This window comes from Felis catus, chromosome A3, assembly GCF_018350175.1.
Source record: "Felis catus isolate Fca126 chromosome A3, F.catus_Fca126_mat1.0, whole genome shotgun sequence".
Classification (NCBI taxonomy): domain Eukaryota; kingdom Metazoa; phylum Chordata; class Mammalia; order Carnivora; family Felidae; genus Felis; species Felis catus.
The window spans coordinates 87,497,462-87,521,425 of record NC_058370.1 but is presented as its reverse complement, the minus strand read 5'-3'; the positions used below and the strand labels follow the sequence as shown (position 1 = coordinate 87,521,425).

Sequence of the window (23,964 nt, the reverse complement as noted above, 5' to 3'; positions counted from 1 at the left end):
TTTTGGTTGGGATTGTATTGAATGGATTCATTTGGTGAAGAATTTATAAATTTACAATTTTATGTTAGAATATAAGTTCCACAGGAGAAAAGATATTTGTATCCTTTGTTCACTGCTGTACCCTAGAGTAGTGTCCTGGACTTAGAAAAGTAGCTGTCATAGAGTAGGTGTTTTAAAAATATTTGCATGAATGAATTTTAAGTCTGTTCAGAGATGATGTATGTCTTCTGTTGATTTGCTTTTTTTTAAACCTTTTTTAATGTCCATCAGAGAAGGTTAGTAGTTCTTTTCATATAGTCCCTACTAATTTCTTATTAAGTTTATCTTGGAAATTTTATGTAACTTTGTTATTTTAAATGATTTTTTTCTCCACTCAATTTTCTTTCTGGTGATAGCTGTCACCAGTAGCTTCTTACCAGAAGCTTACCAGTACCAGAAAAGTAGCTTCTTGCTGAACTCTTAAATTCTAATAGTTTCTCAATTAATTCTCTTGGGTTTTGTATATTTAAAAAAAAAATCCCATGACTTGCAAATGATGTTCATTTTGAATCCTTCATTTCAACATTTACCCTTTGTTTTCTTTTTCTAGTTTTCTCACTGTATTCATTAGAACTCTCAGAACAATGTTTAATAATAGATTAGAGAATAATCATTCTTGTTTCTGACTTTAATAGAAACCCTTTACCCGAAGAGTTGAGTTTGTGATCATGTTGAGGAAATCTCTTCTTATTCTAGTTCAATATGGGTTCTTCTCAGAAATGGATGTTGAGTTTATAAAATGCATTTTGGGCATTTATTGACTTTCCTTTCTTTGAACTAGTGATGTGATGAATTATATTAATAGATTTCTGAATATTGAAGTATTTTTTCATTCCTGATCAATCATTCCTGGTCTTGATGCATTCTTCTGAAAATATTCTTCTAGATTTGATTTGCTAGACTTATTCAGGATTTTGCATATTCATACATGAGATTGGTCAGAAATTCCCTTTTTGTGCAGTCCTCATTTAGTACTGGTATTAAGGCTATAGTTTCATAAGATAAATCAGGTGATCCCTGCACTTTTCTTTGTCCTGATGGCATTTATTTATTTATTTGTTTTTATTTTAGAGAGGAGGAGAGGGGCTGAGGGGGAGACAATCTTAAGCAGGCTCCACACTCAGTGTGGAGCTGGACATGGGGCTTGATCCCAGGACTCTGGGATCATGACCAGAGCTGAAATCAAGAGTTGGATGCTCAACCAACTGAGTCACACAGATGCCCCTGTCCTGATGGAATTTAAATAAGATAGGAAGTCTCTCTTCCTTGGAGATTTATTATTCACCAGTAAAGTCATCCAGATAGGTGACATTTTTTATAACATTTTTTTTCTCAGTTTTATCTAGGGTCTTTAAAAAAAATATTTTTGCTACGTCCTGAGTAAATTTTGGCCATATATTTTAAATAAATGATTCATTTCATAGGGAGTCTCAAAATTATTAGAGTAATGTACCATCTTTCTACCATTTAAACTTTCAGTTGTGGACGAGATGACATCCCATTCTCATTTCTGGTGTTGTGTATTCCCCCTGTCTTTTTACAGCCAATCCAGATGTTGGTTTATTCATATATCTTGCATAAGCCAATTCTTGGATCTATGTATTTGTTCTACTAATTTTTGAGTTTCCCAATTCATTGATTTTGTTTTTCTATTCATTAATTATTTTCCAAAAGTTTTCTTTGGTTTATTTTGATATTTATATTTTTTTCTGGAATGGAATAAAACGAATACTTTATTTTCATTCTAATTCAATAATAAAGACATTTTAGGCTATGAATTTTTTTTCTCTGAATGTAAGTTTGGTCTTACCTCATTAATTTTGACACAGTATTTCCTTTATTGTTAATTTCTAGATAGTTTGCAGTTGCTGCTTTGATTTTATTTTTATTCTAAGAACTGTCTGGTAGTGTGCTTTCTCATTTCCAAGTGGTTTAATTTGTATTATTTTAAAGGTTTGTTGATAATGTCTAATTTTATTGCATTGTGTTTGGGTAATGTGGCCTATTTAATGTCTATGTTGGGGATTTACTGAGATTTTCTTTGTGCCCTAATATCATTTTTAAATGATATGTAGATTCTGTCTCTAGGGCATAGTGTTTAATCTGTATCTTCATTTATTATTTTCAATTTTATAAAAAGTGAGATTTGTGTTGTTTTCCTCTGTATATTTGATTACTGTTCATTTCTCTTTGTATTTCTGATGGCTTTTGCTTTGTACCTTGCTGAAACGGTATCCAAAGCAAAAGTGTTCTTTATAGCTGTAGCTTCATTATGAATTATAGGTTTATTTCATGTAGGACAATGTATACAACGGTCCTCCCAACAGTGACCTCTGCTGCCTGGCTTTGTCTGGGGTCCTTATGCTTTTGTTATACCTCCCTTCTTGGTGCCAAGGATGAATATTCCAAAAGGATGTGCTTTCCCTGATTTCTATTTTGATAATAGTATTATGATCTCTGTTTATTTTTGTTTACATTTTCTGGGCATAGTTTTGGTGACTCTTTTCTTTTTACCTGCTTTATGTCACTTTATTATAGTGTTGTTTGTTAGTAAACCTCCTGTAGCATTGTCTTCTGGCATCTATTGCTATCTGGCATCTATTGCTATAGCAGAGAAATTTGAAACAGGCTATTTTTTTGTTACTTTGTAGGTAACCCAAATTTTTTTGTAGGTGTTTGTGCATTTTTTTCTCCTTATCCTTGTATTTCAGAAATGTGTCAGGAAGCATATAATTATAGGCTTTTTCCCTTCATGGGCTTTTCCCTCTGGCATGCAGTAAATCCTTATAACTTATTTACACAGGTCTCTTTTTCAGTTCAGAAATTGTTTCTGTTATATTGATGCTAATTTTCTGTATGCTGACTCTCTGGTCTTTGTCTTCCATAGCTATCCTATTTTTTCTCATCGTTTTCATGTCTCTGACCTTATACTCTTTCTTTTGGGAGAGAAATAGAGCTGACCAGAATTCTCACTGCCTCACTGGCCAGCATCTGTCAGAAAGACAGTTGGATGCCTGAAAATCTGATTAGTCTATGTCCAGGGTATCTGAGTCAGGGATTGTGGACAGGGGAGGTTCCAAGAGTCATGAAATCATGCACAGATAGGTTGTTCTTTGTCCAGCTCCATTTGCCTTAGAATTTTGTGGTGGTTCTGTGTTTTTATTTTGGTTTCTTTTTTTTGCAATAGTGTGTCCTTCAGTCTTAGCTTTCCCAGAGGGGTTAGTGAGTTTTCATCTTTTTCTGTGTTCTCTTAGGTCCCTTGAGTAAATGGCTTGGTTAGATCTAAGTCATAAACCTGGCACTCAGTATCCTAACTTTTGTGAAGCTGGTCAGAACAAGCATTCTTTCTCTTAAAACCCTGAGAGCAGAGGTTCTGGAGTTGCTGGTGGAAGCTTCTGGTCTCTTCTCCCACCGTGGGCCTGTGGGTGGGATAATCCTTACAGCAAAGCTCCATGGAGTGGGGGAGGGGGACACTGATACAGGACACGGAAGATGTGATGGCATGTTTTTAGACCTATTCTGGCCTCCTGGCCATCCCTGGGACTCCATAGTTATTTGTAAAAGAAGGATTCCAAGAAATTGTGGATAGCCCCTCTTGCCTGGCTTTATATGGGGGCAGGGTTGCTTTTGATATCCCTCCCTTCTTGCTGCTAGGGATGAAGCAAAGAGGTAATTGCTTGTCTAGGGAATGCACAGAGAGGAAGAAAGGATCCCAGACTGGTCAATTCCAATTAGAAATTGTTGACTTTAGAATTTTGTTGTCCTTTTTGCCAGTTCAGCTGAGCCTTTGGACCACTTCTTTCTCTGTCAACCATGGTTACTGGACACATGCCCTGGAGGTATCCCTCTGGTGGTCACAGGCTTTCTGGGGGCATATTCCTGACATGGGGTGTTTTGAGTTTGGTTCTGTTTGCTATACATAGGCCCAACAGCACCTGATCCACCCTCACTTCTGCAAACAACCTCATCATTTCAACTAATGGCAAACCTGATTTAGGACATATATCACATTGTGTAGTAGTGAGGTTATTGAGATGGTGGAAGCTTCTAAAGGGCATTTGAATCCATTAAAGTTTTTAGTGAGATGCTGGGAGAGGCAGCATCAGGAGGCTCCCAGCCAGACATCATTTTAAGCCAGAACCCTCTCCTATTGATTCTTTTATTGGTTTCTGGATACTAATCAGAAGTGCTGGTCTCAGACACCCTCTTATGCCTTCTGGAGGTGTGCAGGCAGCAGTCATCATTTTTAATGGGATAGACTGGACATCACCTCCTAGACCCTTTGGGTGCCCTGAGGATAGGACCATCAAATCTTCTAGGCCAATTTCCAAATCCTTTCCACATCCCTCCAAATTCCCAGAAAGAACCATAAGTAACCAAGGGACTGCACATCCAGAGGGGAAAAGATGTGGCCTGCCTGAGGCCTGAAGCCTTTCAGCCAGCCATACTGACTTCTGGAAGCTTATGACTTGTCAGAAAAGGTTGAGTAATTGACTTCCTGCCTGACTTGGCTTTCTAATTTTCCCTGTTTCTAAAGCAGAGGAGAAGTTATATTACATGATATAGTTTAAACAATATGATAATAGCAGGTCTAATGATTAGGAACTTCTTCATGAAAACTAGTTGATGAAATATATCCCTATTTATGCCCAGAAACTTACTTCTGCTTTTATTCAGTGTCCATCTTCAGGATTTATTGTAGGCTTGGCATTCTGAGAACTCTCCATTCTGTGGTTTGAATATTGCCATGAGTTTTGACCAAAGGCAATGCCATTTTTATCTGAATAAGCAGAAGACTTACTTGGGCACAACTATCCATTCTATGGACATTCTCCCCCTGGGTAAGAGTCAAAGAATATTTAATTCCCTGCCTGTGGAAGTTTTGTGCAGTTGTGGTGCCAGTGAGAATTTGGAGAGGACTAAGGCAAGGAAGGAAGGGGGGCAGACAGGAGCCCTGACCCTGAGAGCTGCCCTGTCCCCGCCCTGTTTCCCTGCAGACTTCTCCATGATGACACCCATCAATGACCTCCACACAACTGACACCTTGAACCTGGCCAAGGGAGAGCGGCTCATGCGGTGCAAGATCAGCAGCGTGTACCGTCTCTTAGACCTTTATGGCTGGGCCCAGCTGAGCGACACCTACGTTACGGTGAGGAGAGCATCTTGGAGTGGGGTGGGCACTGTGTGTGGCCCTGACAAAATCGGAAGGGAGAACTCCTGCTGTTGGCATGGTCATGCACTGAGCCCTTTCAAGGTTTCTAACCATTGTGGCCACTCGTGGCCACTTCTCTAGATAAGGAGCTAGGAACTCCTGGAGCCTATTTCTAGGGCTACCCCTGATCATTGGGAGGTTCCTATTGTAGGTCCATTGCCCCAGTTCCAATAAAGGCTGGATCTTCTTCATCTCTCATGTGCTGGAGGGAGATAAGGGTTCCTGGGAGGAAGTTTTAGATGCAGTGGATTCAGGGGAAGAGGGGATTCAAGCAGAGAGTCCTTGGAAATGATCCCTCTCTCTCCTTGCCACTGACAACATGTGTCTTCCTTCCAGCTGAGAGTCAGCAAGGAACAGGATCACTTCCTGATTAGCCCTAAGGGAGTTTCTTGTAGTGAAGTCACCGCATCCAGCCTGGTGAGTACAGTCTGGCATCTTGCTGCCTATTCCTTGTTGAAACAACAGCAGCCTAGAGTGACAGGCCATCTCCAGATTAGCTGCTGTTGTCCTGTTCCTTGTGGAGTTTGCAGTCCGGTGGGCCAGAGAAGACACATGGCCCTGAAGCAGAATACCCATAGCACAACCCAACCATGAGACCAAATGCAAGGTGCAGGCAACAAGCGCAGTCGGAGGGAGGAGGAGGAGGAGGAGGAGGAGGAGGAGGAGGAGGAGGAGATGGAGGAGGAGGAGGAGGAAATGGAGGATATGGGCACGGGGTCTTCCTATGCCTGGGATTGGACCCCAAAGGCTGGGAGTGGGGAGGCCTTACTAGATTCGGGGATATATTAGAACAACAGCCAGTACTTTCTCTCAAGCACTCTGCAAGACCTGCCTAGTGCTGGTGCCATTCAAGATAGCTTCTGGGACCCCTTTTGGTTCTCTTGCTCCTTTTAGATGTAGTAGGAAGAAAGTTCCAGAAGTTGGTCTTGAGCAGGAAAGATTCCTGAGTGGGAGAAGGAAAACAGTAGAAAGGACTGTCTTACAAGCAGAAGAGGGCCAGTGGTTGCGGGGGGCTACACCATCTGTGCTGCACAGCCGAGGCCAGAGGGTGCCACCTCCAGGCCTCTGCAAGCTTTGACACACTCTCACATGTTGAGTCCAGGCTTGCAGTTAAAAGAGCCAGCTGACAAAGTCACAGTGTATTTGGGCAGGGCAGGACCATGAGGACTGCCAAGGCCGCTTTACAGGGAAGAGAGGATGCTGGTGCCCAGGGAGGTAAGTGACTTGAACAGGGCCACCTAACAAGGTCATGGTTGAGTCAGACTGGAACCAAAGACACAAGGAGGCACAGGCTCTGCCTTTAAGTCATTCGTGGCCTAGTGGGGGAGCAGGCAAGTAAACTCAGAGTGAAGAATGCTCTCCTATAGCAGGAAGCTTAGGGAGCCCCAGCAGGAGGGGCAAAGGAGTTGGGTTGACCCAGTGGTGAATGAACTGAGTCCCCAGGAAACCACAGGATAGGCAGACATAGACCGGGACAGCAGGGAGGGGCTGGGCAGAGGCAATTGTGTCCTCAGCAGGAAGACAGTTCGCACAAAGCCAGACGCATGCCAGATCATGGTGCACTTGGGAGGACAGTGGCTCACATATTAGTGAGGCTGGAATGGTGACAGGGACCAGATGATAAATGGCACCAAAAGCCTTGTTATGGTGCTTTTGCTTTATTCTGCTGGTCATGTAGAGCCTCTGACGCACTGTAAGCAGGTGAGTGATGTGGCCAGGTTTCCGTGTAGCAATCGTACCCTGCCAGCTGTGTGCAGAAGTGACATTAGGACAACTGGCTGGTGCTAAGAAGAGGGTGCTGCCTTGGATAGTGCAATGTCAGACATAGGGGCAGTTCTGTGAGGCAGGAGTGGGGGATTGGAGCGAGGCAGAAGCTGCCATTGATAAAGAAGCTCCAGGGTTTCCCCTTAGCCAGGAGGAGGTATGGACATGATTGTACTCGCACAGGGTTGTTTTTGTCTATGCTTAAGCATGATTAAGGAATAGTCTTTTGTCTTGCTGTGTCACAAAGTGACCTTCTCTAGTGGTGATGTTCCGTGAAACTGTTTATGCTAAGCAGGGAACACCACAGCCTGACTGTGTGCAGAGCCAGCCAGAGCCACCATTAGGGGTGTGTGTGTGTGTGTGTGTGTGTGTGTGTGTGTGTGCGCGCACATCACATGAATGTGTGATTTTTAGCCATGACACCTACTACCTCCTTGGCATCAGAAGCAGATTATATTATAAGACCAGTGACTAGTTTCTACCTGTCCTTTAAGACCTAGCTTTTGGGTGATTAGTAAATGGATGTTTATTATACTACTCTCTTTACCTTTGTGTATGTTTAAAAATTCAAAGTAAAGAGTAAAAAAACAAGAAAACATCTCAGATGTTACTTCTTTTGGGAAGACTTCTCTGATCTCCTTCTTTTACTGGGATCAAACACTCCTTCCATCTGTTTCTAGAGAATTCTGTGATGGACTGTCTTCTAGCCCCTCTACCCAAGTTGTGGTCTGTAGACCAACAGCCTGGGTGTCACTTGGGAACTTGTTAGGAATGTAGACTCTTGGGCCCCATTCTTGGCTACTGAATCAGAATCTGCATTTTGATGGGATCTCCAGGTGATTATTATACCCAGTAAAGTTTGAGAAACTCTGCTGTAGTATTTTTCCTGCTGAATTATAATCACCCATGTTGCCTGTTGGCCTGTATACTCACTGAGGGCAGAAACCAGGTCTCTTTTTCTCCCAACACCAAGCCCAGCCCTAGCTCCTGGTGTGCTGGAATGTCTGAATACAGAGGGTAGGCGTGTGCTGGCCCACGGGCAGGGAGACTTGTGAGGGCCTCTGCCGGCCCTGTGGCCATCAGTCTCTCTTCTTCGTTGGCCCAGATCAAGGTGAATATCCTGGGAGAGGTGGTGGAGAAGGGCAGCAGCTGCTTCCCAGTGGATACCACGGGCTTCTGTCTGCATTCGGCCATCTACGCAGCCAGACCCGACGTGCGTTGCATCATCCACCTGCACACGCCAGCCACCGCAGCCGTGAGTGTCCACTCCTTAGGCCGGCATTTCAGACCCTGAGGCTGGCGGCAGACCCCCGCTACCTGCTTCTCTGAGGTTCTCCCTGAGGAAAGACCTAAGCCCCCCAAGCTGGTGGCAGTCTTGTTTTTTAAAAACAGTTCTGGAAAGATTTCCTGGAACTCAGGCCAAGTTGAGGAGGGGGAACACCCAACGTGGGGACACTAATCCTCTCCATTTTTCTAAGCACCAAAGTCTTGATTTGGGGAGATAAGGTAAAGATGTGTAATGTCTGCTCTACTGCGTCCCCCACCCTGCTGCACACACACACACACACACACACACACACACACACAAGCACTACTGACCCAGGTAATGGCATCTCTTGAGTTTCTGTTCAGGTCAGTCCTACTGGACTAAGGGCTGACGCCTGCCCCCAGCCCCTCTCTCTAGTAAGGAGAGATCTTGATACAAGATAATACAGTGGGAACCTGGACTTGTCCACTCCTCATTGCCCAAGGTAGGCTGAGAGCTGGGATTGCAGCAAGGAAAACCAGGAAAGAGTAGAAGCGATACCCTCAAGTATCAGATTGTCCGTTCAAGGGCTCTGGTAATTTCCCCATGTGTACCTAAGACACTGCAGTGTCACTTGGAAAGGCAACCACCAACCAGTTCTGGATGTTTCCCCAGCCTTCAACCCATCTTTCTGACTACGAGGCCTCATACCTACAGGGGCAGAGCAGACTTGTCACTGGCCTTGGGTTTTTTCTACCAAGTACACTAGTTATGAGGATTCAGATTTTCCAGAATTTGGGCCAAGACTCAATGATATATGTGTGCTGAGTGTCCATTTCTGCAGGCTTACTCATGGGGCAGAATGAGTGAACAAAGGCAAGAAGCTCTCCTAAATCTCTCCATGCCCTTGCTTTTAATAAAAGGCAGGGTGTGGGGCATGGATTTTAACCCTGTTCCCTGGTGCTCTTATTGCCCTGTCATGAGTAAGATGGGGCTTCTCAGTGAGCCTCCCTGTTTCTGCCCTGACCTCAAGGTTGAGGACTTCCACCAGCCCATCCCAGAGGACCCTGGACCCTGCCTCACCCCAGCCTCTTCCCCGAGTCCTAGGACAAGAGAAGAGCTGGGAGTGGGCAGCAGCACCAGCTCTCTCAAGGGCATTCTCTGTAGCAGTTTTAGAAAATGGTATATTGACATGGCTGCTATCAAAATGGTAAGATTTGGGAAATCTGGAAAGACATCAGAGGAAGCAGAAAGCCAGACCCAATCAGGTGCAGCAGAGGCAGAGGGTGGTGCCTTTGTTGGGGGCTTACTCCCTCTACCAGTAGTCCCCAGAGGAGAGTCTGGCTGTGCCACTCTGGGGAAAGCGCAGATGTGACAGAGGAGCTAGGGGAGCTGCAGGTGCTAATCATTCCACTGTCTCACTGAAGGTGTCGGCCATGAAGTGCGGCCTCCTGCCTGTCTCCCACAATGCCCTGCTGGTGGGGGACATGGCCTACTATGACTTCAATGGTGGGATGGAGCAGGAAGCGGATCGAATCAGCCTGCAGAAGTGCCTTGGACCCACCTGCAAGGTTTGCTCAGCTGTTCCGGGAAGACGCTCTGGGGTGGGATTGTCAAAAGCCTACATCATGAGTGACACGTGTTCAGTGGACAATGTTTCAAAGTTGCACATATACAAAAAAATGAAAAAAGATTCTCTATATGCCACTACCCTGAGATTTTGGTGCTCACTCGAAATATAGTTGCATATATTTATAAAACTAGGATCATAAAATATATTCTCCTTTCTCCCTTAGCAATATCCAGTAAATACCATTGTGTTTTATTATTTTCTAAATCACTATTTTAAATTATTAAAATATACCTCATTATATGAATGGCTGTGTCACCATTTTACCTTAACAGTCTTCTGTAGTTGGACATTTGGAGGGTTTTTTCCCCTGAATTTTTCCTTGATATGAACAACATGCAATGGAAATTCTTTCATTTAAATCTCTGTGTATGCCTGAGACTGCATCCTTAGGATAAATGCCTGGGATGCACATTTTAGAACTCTTACTTCATATAGGCAAATTGCCCTCTCCTCCCCAGCATCTGGTATGTGAGAACGCTGCTTCCTAGTCTTCCTAAACTTGTTATCATTTTTTTTTTGCTAACTTGATAGAAACAGAATCTCACTATTGTTTTTTTTTAAATCTAAAGACCTATATTTTAACAGCAAATAATTAGGGGTGGCCAGCTTAGTACAGGAAGTTTTGGAGCAGAGCCTGGGCTGCTGGATGCTTGTTCCTGTCCTCAAAAGGCACTCACTGCCTGAGTCATTTCCAGTCTGAGAGCCCCTGTCTTCCCATCTCTGACACAAGGGAGAAATCCCTGCCACTCTCTCCTGACATTCTCTAATGCCTCATTAGCAATGCCGGGAGAAGGAGGAGATGTTCACATCTATGAAATGCTGTCAGAGTTTGAGACATAGGACATTTGCTATCTACAAAGTCTTTTGGAGACCAGAGTCATCATCCCTTCCTGTTTCCCTTGAGAGGAAAAAAACTCCAGCTGTTTTCATTCAGCAACAGAGAATGTGATGATGAGGCCACTAGGCCTCAGCCGAGGTCTGCAAGGACAAATCCAACACACCGATCTGTGTTCCTGTTACTCAGTGGGCATCATCTGTTTTCAGAGAGTTCTTGAAGATAAAACTAACCAAGGAACAGTTTCTGCATCTGAACTTTGGGGAGTCAGGCTCTTAGTGTAAATTCATTTCTGTTTCTCTCCCCCACCACCACCCCTTTTATCTCCCTGCTCTTGGCTGACTCACAAACATTGCACCAACAGTGAAAACACCTGGGTTCTAGTTCGGATTCTGCCCCTGACTAGCTGGGAGACTTTCAATTTCTTTAGGCCTCTGTTTCCTCTTCTGTAAAACCAGAGAGTTAGAGTAGAAGGTCACTACAGCTTCTTTCACAGAGCTATAGGGTCTTAGAGCTGGCAGGACATCACCGAATTCATGGAGAGGAGACTTGAGGTCCAGAGAGGTGACATGACTCACCTGTTTCTTCAGAACCACCTCTTGAGAGAGCCACCCCCTTGGGTTTTGGTTTCCAAGTCAACCAAGTCACAGGATCCAGAGGTTGCTTTTGAGGTTAGTCCCTAATATTGGACATCAAGTAATTTCGTTCAATTTAACAGACACCAGTTTTTTAGATTTCTAAGCCCTCCAAAGCCTAAAAATCCAGGTATTGCCCAAAGAAATCCAGCAAGCTACCTAGTCTCAGTTTTACAAAGCATCTTCCATTTCTTACAGATGATGCCTCGGGTTAATATTACATGTGGGGTAGCTAGGAATGTTTGTAGGGGGAGAATGAACAAGGAGTTGGTGGGGAGGGTGCTTTGGGATTGAGATATGGAAGCTGATCTGGAATAAATGAAAAATCGCTCCTTCTTAACTAAAGTTTAAAAGACTTGAAGTTTTAATTGGCCATTTGCTCCTCTGCAGATCCTGGTGCTAAGAAACCATGGAGTGGTTGCTCTAGGTGACACCGTGGAGGAGGCGTTTTATAAGGTCTTCCACCTGCAGGCTGCATGTGAGATACAGGTGAGCAAGTTCCTCTGGGGAGTGGGCCCCAGAGTGCCTCTGACGCAGGCCCCCCTGGCTGTGATTTAAGGAGTCCTGTGAGCCAGCCATCTGAAAGCCTTGCCCTGTTTCTCTGCCTTGGAACCACCTTATCCTTCTAAAGTTTCACAATTAGAATCAGTTTTGCAGCTTTAAAATATTTATCACTGTTATCTAACAACCATTGCCTACCTCTTGAGGGTCAGTGCTCAGGGCAGGGAACTTTGTAGGCCCATCAATTGGATGGTGGTAGAAACCATAATAGGGCATATAAAAGTTCTTACCATGCTCAGGTCCTACCTGGGGTATAACTGTAACATCTAGCTATGCCAAATAGATACCACTTAGGTAGGTCTTTTTTTTTTTTTTTTTTTTTTTTGCCTGGAGGGTGTAGTTTGTAAATACTATTAACATGGTCCAGCCCAGAAAGAGAAGTGGAGAGCAGGCCAGGGTGAAGTTTGGCATGGCAAACCTGAACACCAGGGAATCCCCCAAAGTAATGTCCAGGGAGCCCATCACAAAGTTCCCCTAACTAGTAAGCGATGGGATAGAGGGTGGGTGGGGAGTGTCAGTGATCATGGGCCCCCTAGAGGAATTGGTGGAGAAGCAATAGGAAAGCACAAACCCTATAGTTCTGCCAGTTAACAAAATAATGTTGGATAACCCAAACACATGCTCCTTTCAGTGTGGCAAGCTGTCAGGGGTGAGGAAGGTGGCCTTGCAAGCTGAATGGACTTCATCCTTCCCAGCTCTGGGATGTGTGCCTTTGGGTCAGGGACTTGCTTTCCATAGCCTATGTTTCCTCAGCTGGAGACATGGGGCCTGTGGAGTCCTTGTGAGGATGGGGCCTTTCAGACAAGGAGAGGTGTTGCTGATGGTATTTTTAGGACTCGGTTGACACAAGGGGAGGCTAACTGCTCCAGGATGAGTCAGCTCCTTGCAAGGTCCTTTGGTCTCCTGTCTGCTCTCTTCTGGCCCGTCTAGGCAGAGCAGTGCCACAGACAGAAGGCCTGCCTTTGTCTTGGGAGTTGAGGGGTGGGCGGAAGAATGGGACAATCCCAGAAGCATCCCAGGTGGAGACTACAAGTGGCACCTTTCTCAATGGTTTTTAAAGGCCTAAGTTGAGAGGACAGTTATTAAGACAATGATGAATAGGTGTTAGAAGAAGTCTCCCCACCCCCCAAACAGCAGTGGTCAGAACCGAAGAAGGTGAAGGTAGAACCAGGATCAAGGCAGTACCTTTCAGATGCGGTGGCCTCCCTACCCCAACCAGAGATGCTGGCCCTGAGCTCTGTCCCATGACTGACATTAGAACCTGGCAGAGCCTCTGATATGCTCACTTTGTTTCCCCCCATATCTGAGCTCTTACAAGTTCCCCACCTTCCTGCTGAAGAAGAGGCTTCCATGAGAAAATAGCTCTTATCACTTTGCAAAGACAGCATGGACCTAAAATGAATGGAGAGAGATGCCCATGTATCCCCCCACATGGTGAAGACTGCTCCACACTAAGAAATGGCCTCTGTGCAGTTTAACCAAAGGCAGGATGGCTGTCTAGCAGCTGAGGGGATGAAAGCGCAGAGCTGTCAGCCACTGGCCCCAACAGCCCCAGCTGCTTCTCTTGGCCCTGCCTGCTGTCCCTTTCTTTTCAGTCAGGACTGACTCGATGTGACCTTGTTAAAGTGCATCAGGCAATGGAGCCAAATAACCCCCAGAAAAGCTCCAGTGGCTTTTTTCCCCAGCTTGTAGAACAGGGAAGCTTCTAGCAAGAGAGAGAGGAAGCTGGAAGGTATAGAAGCAAAACAGGCAAGATTAGACCAGAAGTGTGGATGGTTTAAGGCATGAATGATCCCAGGGGCTGACAGATGCTGTTGGGATTGCAGCCCCTGGCCAGACCATTTCTAGTTGAACAGCCAGCACTGAGGTTCTGTCTCCATTGTGGGCCTACTTTTCTCCCCCAGTGACCTTGGCAAACAAGCAAATGTGGCTGTGGTCATTTTAGTGGTTCAAGGCTAAAAGCCTAGTCCATTCACCTTGGGAAGAGTGTTCTCATTGCTCTCCATCAGTTTGGGGTTCTAGGAATCTGGGTCATCCCCAGCTGAGAGAGGCAGCTCCCTGCTCTGCTTACAGGCAGATGGGAAGAAGCTCAGGCAATTCTTCCCCATCTGCTACCCATCACCATGGAAACTAATGGGGGGCAGGGAAGGGAGGTGGAAGGAGTCAGCTCTTGTAAGGATGTGGGCAATTCTTTCCTCCTCCATAACGACTAGTCCCCAGGGCATATTGTTTCTTTCATAGTAAAACCTCAGAATTTATTTATCATAAACATTTATGTGGCACTCTCTATGTACCAGGTGCTATTCTAGGTACTTCACGAATATTGCCTTACATAATACTCATGAGGTAGATCCTACTATTTTCATTTTACAGATGAGAAAACTGAGGCACAGAAAGGGTAAATAACTGCTCCAAGTCACACAGTGAGTGAGTAGCAGAGCCAGGATTCAAACCCAGGCAGCCTATGTCCCAAGTCCATGTGCTTAAACACTACATTGCATTGCCTCTTGGGGCAATGAGGGTCAGTGGGAAAGATCAGCTGATAGTCAGGGTTTCACTCCAAGTCAGCCAGGGAAATATCAACTGACAGTCTGCACTCCAAGTCAGGGTTTCACGGTCCCAGGGCTAAAGCCCTGCCTTGGCTAGATAGGGACCCACGATGAACTAGGTAATTGATCTACCAGTTGGGATTCATGGCCATTGAGAGTGCATTCCCACGGTGCAGCCCCAGTGTAGGTGTGAGGGACTTCAGCATTAGAAAATACAGCAACAGAGGGCAGAACTGGAACTAGTGAATGCACGTAACAAAAAGGGAGGTTTGAACTCAATGCAATCTGTATGAACTCACTGTAACCCTTCTCACATTTGGACAACAGTATAGTAGGCTACCTCAATAGGCACGGATCTGAGCATCTTCCAGGGATATTGGACAGGGACATTTAGTTTTGGTGGGAGAGGAGAGTAAATGCCTACTGAAGTCTCTGTTTTTGCCAGGAAATGGAGTCATCTTTGTAAGATAAAAATGGAGGCTTCCACTGGACACATGTCTTGGATGAAGAGGGAATGGAAAATGAGTGTTCTTGCTCCCTCCACTTCACAGGGTGACAGGGGTCACCTTGCAGGGGTGGCCTGGCTGACCTCTAGGACATCTCGTAGGAGCCATTTGTTACATTGGTGAATTTAACACACTCTGGGTGTGTCCCAGAGCCTCATGGTTTCATAGACTTATGTTTGCCAGCAAGCTAAATTGTACACTTTTATTTTCAGTAAAAACTGGAACACCGAATGTTTATGTAATCGGAGCATTCTCCTAGAATAGGTAGGCTTACAAGAGATATCAAATGTCAATCAGATTTGCAGCACAAAACACCTGGATCACTACCTATAATACTCAGAAACCACCATCTCTCCCTGTTGGTGGACTCACCCTGGAAGCTAAATCATAACCAATTATGTCTGAGCGGCAGATTCATGGAACAAATAGAATGTACCATTAGATGAATATAGAATTAGGAAATAAGGAGATTAGCTGGATTAGGAAATGTTTTTTAGGATCATTAAAATCGCCTGCTGTATACACACACCTCTTGCCCTAATACCCAGAGTCCATTGCCTGCACCACTTGTTATAGCCCCTTTCCATGGAGACATGATGGGACATATACTCCAAGTCCATTGGTGAAGCTGCCTGACTCCTGCACAGCGCCCGGCTGTGTACTACCAGCACATCATGTATCTCCTTTTTCTGGGTTTCCCTGACCAACTAATACCACTGTTGAAGATGAATTCTTCCTTTAGACCTGTAAATTCAGGCCATCAGGCTACTCTGATGTTTTTTATTGCCTGAGAAGCTAGCCTATTTTCTTTCGAGTGACTTTTTTTTCTAAAACAAAACAAAACAAAACAAAACTAAAAAACAAAAAAACAACAGAGGGAGAGATTTTGAAGAGAGAAAGAGAAAGGTGCAGAAGAATAATAGAATATACACCCACTATTCACCACTCAGATTTAAAAAGTAAAAGCCTTTTTACTTAAGATTTTTTCCTCTTTAAGAAATAAAATATTACAGACAAGAATTGAAGCCCCTTTGGAGCCCTTTCTGATCTTACCGTATGACCCCACCTGCAAAATAATCACAATTTGAGGTTAGTCTGTATCCCAGGTAACTTTTGAGTCCTCCATATTGCTTTATTCTTAAGGTTTAACATTTGTGTGATTTCCTCCTCCTCTGTAGTCTCTAAGAACTAACACTAAGAAAGAAATTGCTAATACCTCTGTTCCTGGAAATGGGTGCATGCCCAGTAAGTTTCCTCTGGGAGGAAAAAGTCACATGCAGCTCACATTTCTAGACATGTGTACACACACACACACACACACACACACACACACACACACACAAACTGAGGTTTCTGTGCTCTTCGCCGCAGGTGTCCGCCCTGTCCAGCGCTGGGGGAGTGGAGAACCTCATCCTCCTGGAGCAGGAGAAGCACCGACCCCACGAAGTGGGCTCTGTGCAGTGGGCAGGGAGCACCTTCGGACCCATGCAGAAGAGCCGGCTGGGGGAGCACGAGTTTGAGGCCCTCATGAGGATGCTGGACAACCTGGTGAGTCTTGTGCCATTGTCCTTTCAGGCCAGTCTCTTGAGCCTCAGCCCCCTGTAACCAGTCAGTGGGACAATAAGGTGGGCGTGAGAACTGCCAGCATCAGGGTTAAGTTGTGAAGGCCTCATTGATTGGCACCTGACTCAGAATTTGTGGTCATTCTAATAGTAGTTGAGTCTTCTTAAATGATGGCCTTTGCCACCCCTTCTAAGGGCTGTGGATGCCATCTTATATTGTGGCTCAGTTCACTCCTTTGTGGTTAGTTCTGCCTTTCTTATCTCATGATTTTAATGTAGAAAACACATAATATACTAATTTCCTTATTCTGGTGAGCAGTATTCTAACAATATGCTGTCATAATGATTGAACGAATCAATCCTGCAAGGAGTTAACTGGTATGTGTCCAGGAGTGGGCTTGAAAGGATACAAAAGAATGTTAAGACGTTCTTCCTTCTAGGGGCTAACAGTTTAGTTGATGATACGACCTATAAACAGGGGACAATTGGAGAACAAGAGGAAAGCATGCACCATGAGGTACTGGTTGCAGGAAGAGACTATAACATTGATTGCTCAGAGAAGTGAAGGATGAAACCTATCCTTAGACCGTTTCTATATCTAATTCATGTTCCCCTCCTCATTGCTACTACCTTGGACCCTCTTTATTGTATCCAGGTCATTGTGATAATTAATCTTTTTCCCCTTGCCTCCAGTCCCTCCAAACCATCTCCACATTATTATGAGACTGACCATGAGGGCCACGTTATAATGATGAAAAATACAATCCACACTGAAAATATAATTCCCATTAACATTCGTGTGCTGAGTAATCCATGCCTAAGTAAAGCATCAGAGCCAGAAAGTTTCATACAGGAATTCTTTCAAATCTTTAAGAAACAGATAATTCTTGTGCCATCTTAAACTGTTTCAGAGGATGAAAACAGGACACAAAACCATAATGATCATAATACATTCAGACCAGTCTTTGAGTTGATGAAAAATGCTTTCTGAACACTAGCAGATAGTATCTGGCATAACATTGAATAATACCTAATAACCAAGTGAAGGCTCATTCCTAGTATTTAAGGATGATTTAATATTATAAATCTTTTAAATGTATTTTATGATATTAATGAATCAAAGGATAAAAACCTTTTGGTCATTTTAGTATCAGAAGTTATTTGATAAAAATATATCGACATAAATATAGCTGTTAAGACAGGAGGACATTTAACATGATAAAATAAATCATGGCAAAATACTAGAAGTAGAAGTAAAAGTATTTCCATTAAATTTTGAAACAAAACAATGATTCTTGCTGTCAGCACTTTTAATATTGTTCTAGAATAATATTGGACCTCAATCTAAAATGGGAGGCATAAAAATAAAATATTGAAAAGGAAACAAATTTACTATTAAAAATTTTTTTTAATGTTTATTTTTGAGAGAAAGAGAAACACAGTACAAGAGGTGGAGGGGCAGAGAGAGAGAGACACAGAATCTGAAATAGGCTCCATGGGGCTCAAACCCCTAAACTATGAGATCATAACCTGAGCCAAAGTTGTACGCTTAACCAACTGAGCCACCCAGCTGCCCCCAAAATTACTATTTTTTATAGATAGTATGGTTAAATGTATAAAGATACTTATTTTAGGGTTGTTTATAATATTTTGAAAATGACAAAGTATCTACCACTATTGGTTAGATAAATTATGGTATATTCATTCATTGGCATATTCTGTAGCTGTTTAAAGGTTTCTGTGTGGGAGTGCTGATGCACAAGAGCACTTGTACCCCAATGTTTATAGCAGCACTTTCAACAATAGCCAAATTGTGGAAAGAGCCTAAATATCCATCAACTGACAAATAGATAAAGAAATTGTGGTTTATATACACAATGGAGTACTATGTGGGAATGAGAAAGAATGAAATGTGGCCCTTTGTAGCAATGTGGATGGAACTGGAGAGTGTTATGCTAAGTGAAATAAGTCATACGGAGAAAGACAGATACCATATGTTTTCACTCTTATGTGGATCCTGAGAAACTTAAGATCATGGGGGAGGGGAAGGAAAAAAAAAGTTAGGAAGGGAGCCAAACCATAAGAGACTCTTAAAAACTGAGAATAAACTGAAGGTTGATGGGGGGTGAGAGGGAGGGGAAAGTGGATGATGGGCATTGAGGAGGGCACCTGTTGGGATGACCACTGGGTGTTGTATGGAAACCAATTTGACAATAAATTTCATATTAAAAAAAAAAGGTTTCTGGGGCACCTGGGTGGCTCAGTCAGTTGAGCGTCCGACTTTGGCTCAGGTCATGATCTCATGGTCCATGAGTTCCAGCCCCGCGTCGGGCTCTGTGCTGATGGCTCAGAGCCTGGAGCCCGTTTCAGATTCTGTGTCTCCCTCTCTCTCTGACCCTCCCCCGTTCATGCTTTGTCTCTCTCTATCTCAAAAATAAATAAATGTTAAAATAAAAAATAAAAAAAAAAAGGTTTCTGTGTGTTTATAGGTTCAATAACATGAAAAAAAAATCTCCAAAAACACATTGATAAGCTAGAAAAGCAGCTTATAAAGCTGTTTATGCAGTATGGTCCCATTTATATACTATTTTATATATGTTATATATAATTACTGTATGTATTTTATAGTTATATATTATGTATATACTTACATATGTGTATTTGTGTGTGTGTGTGTGTGTGTGTGTGTGTGTGTGTGTGTGTGTTTACAGAGACGGCCACAAAGATTTTTATTAGTTTTCTCTGGGGATGAGATTTTTATATAAAACCCACTTTTTTCTTTCTTTTTTTAATGTTTATTTATTTTGAGAGAGAGAGAGAGAGAGAGCAGGGGAGGGGCAGAGACAAAGAGGGAGAGAGAGTCCCAAGCAGGTTCCATACTGTCTGCTCAGAGCCTGATGCAGGGCTCGAGCTTATGAACCAGGAAATCATGACCTGAGTTGAAATCAAGAGTCAGATCCTTAACCGACTGAGCCCCCAAGACATCCCCCCCCCATTTTTCTTTATATTTTTCCATATTGCCTGATTTTTCTAGATAGGTCTATATTTTCTTTACAATCATAAAAATATCTTAATGCCTCTTTAATTTAAAAAAATAAAGAAGGTAGGCAAAGTCAAGAAATTATTGCTTCAGAAGCTGCCAAGCAAGATGACTGAATGTTCTCACCAATCATCACTCATTTCCACCTTGGGATATGGTCTTGCTTAGAAGCAGGGATGTTTTTGAGTCCGATTTCAGAGTTCTAAGAAGGAAATAGTTGAGAAGACTTGGAGTCGAGAAAATGAGGGTTGACTTTAGAATCATCTGGGAGGCTTTCAGAAATCCTGCATCCCAGACTGCACCACTGTCCGTGGAAATCAGCAGCTCTGGCCCAGGCACCAGCATTTTTAAAGCTCCCAAGTGATCCCAAAGTGTGGCCAGGGTTGAGAACCACTGGGGTAGATGAAAAATTGGGGCACTATTAGAGTAAGGAGCCCTGTCTGGGATTCTAGGGATTTTCTCAGCTCTAATTAGAGGGCTTGTTGGGGTGAAGGGAGGAAGATGTTGGGGGATCAGGATGAGGGAGCAATTCTGAAACACAAAAAAGGAACAGCAAGGCCTATGTTGTGTTACGGAGATTTTGGTTTAAACAGAATCCCTTAGAGAGAAGGGACAAGTGTGTGTGGGATATGTGCGTGGAGGCCATTTTCCCCACAGTAAGTGATTCTTTCTATTTCTGTCTTGTTTAGGGTTACAGAACAGGCTACACATACCGCTATCCCTTTGTTCAAGAGAAAACCAAACACAAAAGTGAGGTGGAGATTCCAGCCACCGTCACAGCCTTCGTGTTTGAGGAGGACGGGGTCCCAATGCCTGCCTTGCGGCAGCATGCCCAAAAACAGCAGAAGGAGAAGACCCGTTGGCTCAACACGCCCAATACCTACCTACGGGTCAACGTGGCTGACGAGGTCCAGAGGAGCATGGGCAGCCCCCGGCCCAAGACCACAGTAAGGAGATCAGGAGGGAGGGTGCCTGGCTACCTCTGTGGGCTAGACAGCTTTAAAGGGGGAACAGAACAAATATCCCCAGGTCTGGGTTATTACAGTTTCCCTTTAGGGCTTCCTATTGGGCATCTGGGAGCAGCTGCTCATGCCCACAAAATCTCTGGCCACCTTGTTGCACCTCTGCATTGAGATTTTGGGGCCTGAGGAGCAGATTTCTCCAGGGCACAGCTGGACCTCACTCTCAACAGCACACAACCTAGGAGCAATTGGTTTTTGCTTCTTGCTCCCCCATGCAGAGGGGGCTTCTGCAAAGTTCATGGCCATCCAACATTTGGACTGTACATCCGATATAAACCCAAGAGGCAGGTGGGATATTAATTTCTATTATGTAGTCTTCTCCTTCCCCACCCCTCTTCTCTCTCTGTCCTCCTCTCTTTCTCTTTCTCTTTCTCTTTCTCTTTCTCTTTCTCTTTCTCTTTCTCTTTCTCTTTCTCCCTCCCTTTCTCTCTGTCTCTCTCTCTCTCTCTCTCTGTCTCTCTGTCTCTCTCTCTCTCTCTCTCTCTCTCTCTCTCACACACACACACACACACACACAAATACACATACATACACATCCACTCTTAATTTGATTTTTCATTAACATTAAAGTAACTAGCAGCCAAATAGAATAGCTCTTCATAAAAAAAAAAAATGAAGCCCTGCAAATCAAAAAATCATTAAATCCTTTGATACTGAAGCTCAAGTGGCTACCTGTTTCTCAAAGCTGGTTGTCAAGGTTCTGAGCCCTAGTCTCCAGTGCTCTTTATGACTGACTATTGACCTGAGGGACCTTCTTTGACAGCTGGGTCGTTTGTTACCCATGTCTCTTCTGGGAAACAGACAGACATGAAAGAGACCCAAGAAGAGAGAACATCTTTATGTAGGCCTGCTGACCTTCCGTGTAGGCCACATGGCCCAGATCTCAGGGGGTGAGCCATGGGGGAGGACATGGTGACTTTATTCCTTTGCCTTACCCACCTGGCCTTGTGTGTGTTCAGTGGATGAAGGCTGATGAAGTGGAGAAATCCAGCAGTGGCATGCCAATACGGATCGAAAACCCAAACCAATTTGTGCCTCTCTATACCGACCCCCAAGAAGTGCTGGACATGCGGAACAAGGTAAGGTGGGAGCTGCTTGCCTTGCCATCGCTTCTCCCACAAGCAGGGAGCAGTCTCAGGTCTCACAAACGTGAGATGAGTTCCCAGGGTGCACCTGTCTTAACACCCCAGATGCCTCTTGTGGGGAAGAAGCTACTATTCATTGGCCATACTCTAGTGCTGTGCTCACTCCTGTACTTATGTGGTCCTAAATAACCCTCAGACACGGATACTTGCTTGAGACATTAGATATGTCTAAGAAACCTGCCCACAAATTGAGTTTTTATGAATTTTATGCTATTTTTCTTTTGGCTCATTTTTAAAATTTCAAAATCTTTTCTGTTTATTTCTCGACCTTTGCTTTATAGTTCACTCACTCATATTTCTCATGTTACTTTAAGAACTTAAGTTGTAGTAGACCACCCCCAAAAGGTAAAATCACAGAATGGTGATTTAATGTGTGGTTCAAGGACCCTCTGCAGTGCTTGTTTAAAATGCAGATTCCACGGCCAATCCCCTGTTCCTCCCCACAGACAGATTCAGATTCAGTGGTTGTGGGGTGGCCCCCGGAATCTGTTATATTAAAGAAATTTCTCAGGGGCTTCGATAAAACATGAGGACCTCCTTCAAGGAGCTACTATGCCTTGTTCACCTCTTAAAATGACCTCCTCAGAGTGCATGAGAATCTGGTATTTTACATAAACTACTCATTCACCCTGAAGCAGACATGGAGACTGTCTCTTCAAGGCACACACTGTGTTAGAGGAGACAGGCCCCCACCCCACTGGAAGGACCTTTGTAGACCCTAGTCTACACGATGGACACCAGTATGCCTTCCAAATGCTCCCTCTCAAGCTCCACACTGTGACACTGAACAGCAAGCTCACTCTCCCCTTCCCTTGCCACACAGATTCGAGAACAAAACCGACAAGATGTGAAGTCGGCGGGGCCTCAATCCCAGCTCCTGGCGAGCGTCATCGCTGAGAAGAGTCGAAGCCCGGTACAGCAGAGGCTGCCCCTGTCTGGAGGGGAAACGTGTTTGCCTTCTGGGTCTTCAGTGCCTGGGGCTGGGCAGCAGGACCCCTGAGTCCTCATGCCCACCTTCCCCCATGATTCGGGGTGCTGGTGCTCTTGCTGCAAGACGGATGCTGTGAGGACCAGGGACAGTGTCTAATTGCTCTCTCTGGGTACTGGGCAGGGGAGCCTGGCCTGCCCCAGGAGGGATGCTAACTTCCATGCCTTACCCATGGAACTCCACTCTGCCCTCTATTGGTATCCTGCAAGTGGGCATCACAGGAGTGTGGCTGGTGACTCCCAGCTGCTCCAGGCCCGCCTGCCCTGAGCGTTTCTGGCCTCTGTGCGTGGATATGGCATCATCAGGCCATAGCGCTGGGAAGATGCTCATGTGCTCACAGAGGGAAGGCATGTATATAAGGACTTGTGCTCAGTTAGGGGCAGTTAGTTGCCCACACAAACCCACATAGAGTTAGAAAGTATAAAGTTGTTTCCATGCCTGAGATAGGACAGTGTTTTACTAGTGCTTAGCAAAAAGGGTGAAGATCATAATTCTGGCTTGTGTTGAAAATCATTGTTACTCATTGCAAGGTAGCAGTGGGCATGGCATATTCCTTAGTGGTAAGAAGGGGGAAAATACAGGAACTGTTCCCCTCTGCAGAGTGAATTGAGATAGTTTAGATCAGGCTGCAGCCCACAAGGTGGGTGCCCATGCCAGGAGGCGTGAAGGTTATGTCATTGCAACAGCACGGTCACCCACCTCCACTAGCCAGGATGAGGAACACCCAATGTGCCACAGAAGCAAGGATAGAAACACCCCATGATACTGGCGTGGTGGTGGTGATAGTTCGGTACAGTGAGCAAAACTGTTAAAAACTCTGCCATTTACACCATGTTCTTGGAATCCCTCTTTTTTGGGGATCCTGGTCTTGGATTCTCTCTTGAACTCTGTGATTCCTTAAGATAAGCCAATGCTGCTTCTCTTTTGGAAGATGCCCAAGGCCCATTGTCAGAGGACCTGGTAGGCCAGGGGAGGTGGCCTGGAGTGTGTGGTGTGGCCCAGCTCTTGTGGGCTCACCTCCCGAGTTTCACACGCTGACTCCTCCTCAGCTTCCAAGCACTGCATTCTCAAAGGTCACAATGAAGATGCCAAATTAGGAGAAAGGGCTATGGGGTCTGAATTTTAGACCTTGTCATGGGCTAGAGAGGTCAAAGGATTCCTGAAGCTCACACAAGGTCCAGCCAATGAGCCCCCCAGGAATTGTTGCCACTGTCCCCCAGGGACCTG

General features: G+C 44.5%; 1 protein-coding gene across 3 annotated transcripts in view; it reads left to right on the top strand.

The window, feature by feature from the left end:
- Window positions 1–23,964, top strand: part of ADD2 (adducin 2) — a 42,131-nt gene that overhangs the window by 3,978 nt on the left and 14,189 nt on the right. For all 3 annotated transcript variants that reach the window (XM_023251746.2, XM_045054346.1, XM_045054345.1), the window contains exons 3-11: window positions 5,037–5,188; window positions 5,588–5,668; window positions 8,121–8,270; window positions 9,689–9,832; window positions 11,755–11,853; window positions 16,352–16,528; window positions 20,272–20,529; window positions 21,564–21,683; window positions 22,573–22,662. In XM_023251746.2, coding sequence (XP_023107514.1) covers window positions 5,037–5,188; window positions 5,588–5,668; window positions 8,121–8,270; window positions 9,689–9,832; window positions 11,755–11,853; window positions 16,352–16,528; window positions 20,272–20,529; window positions 21,564–21,683; window positions 22,573–22,662 — 1,271 coding nt within the window. The remainder of the gene's footprint in view (window positions 1–5,036; window positions 5,189–5,587; window positions 5,669–8,120; window positions 8,271–9,688; window positions 9,833–11,754; window positions 11,854–16,351; window positions 16,529–20,271; window positions 20,530–21,563; window positions 21,684–22,572; window positions 22,663–23,964) is intronic.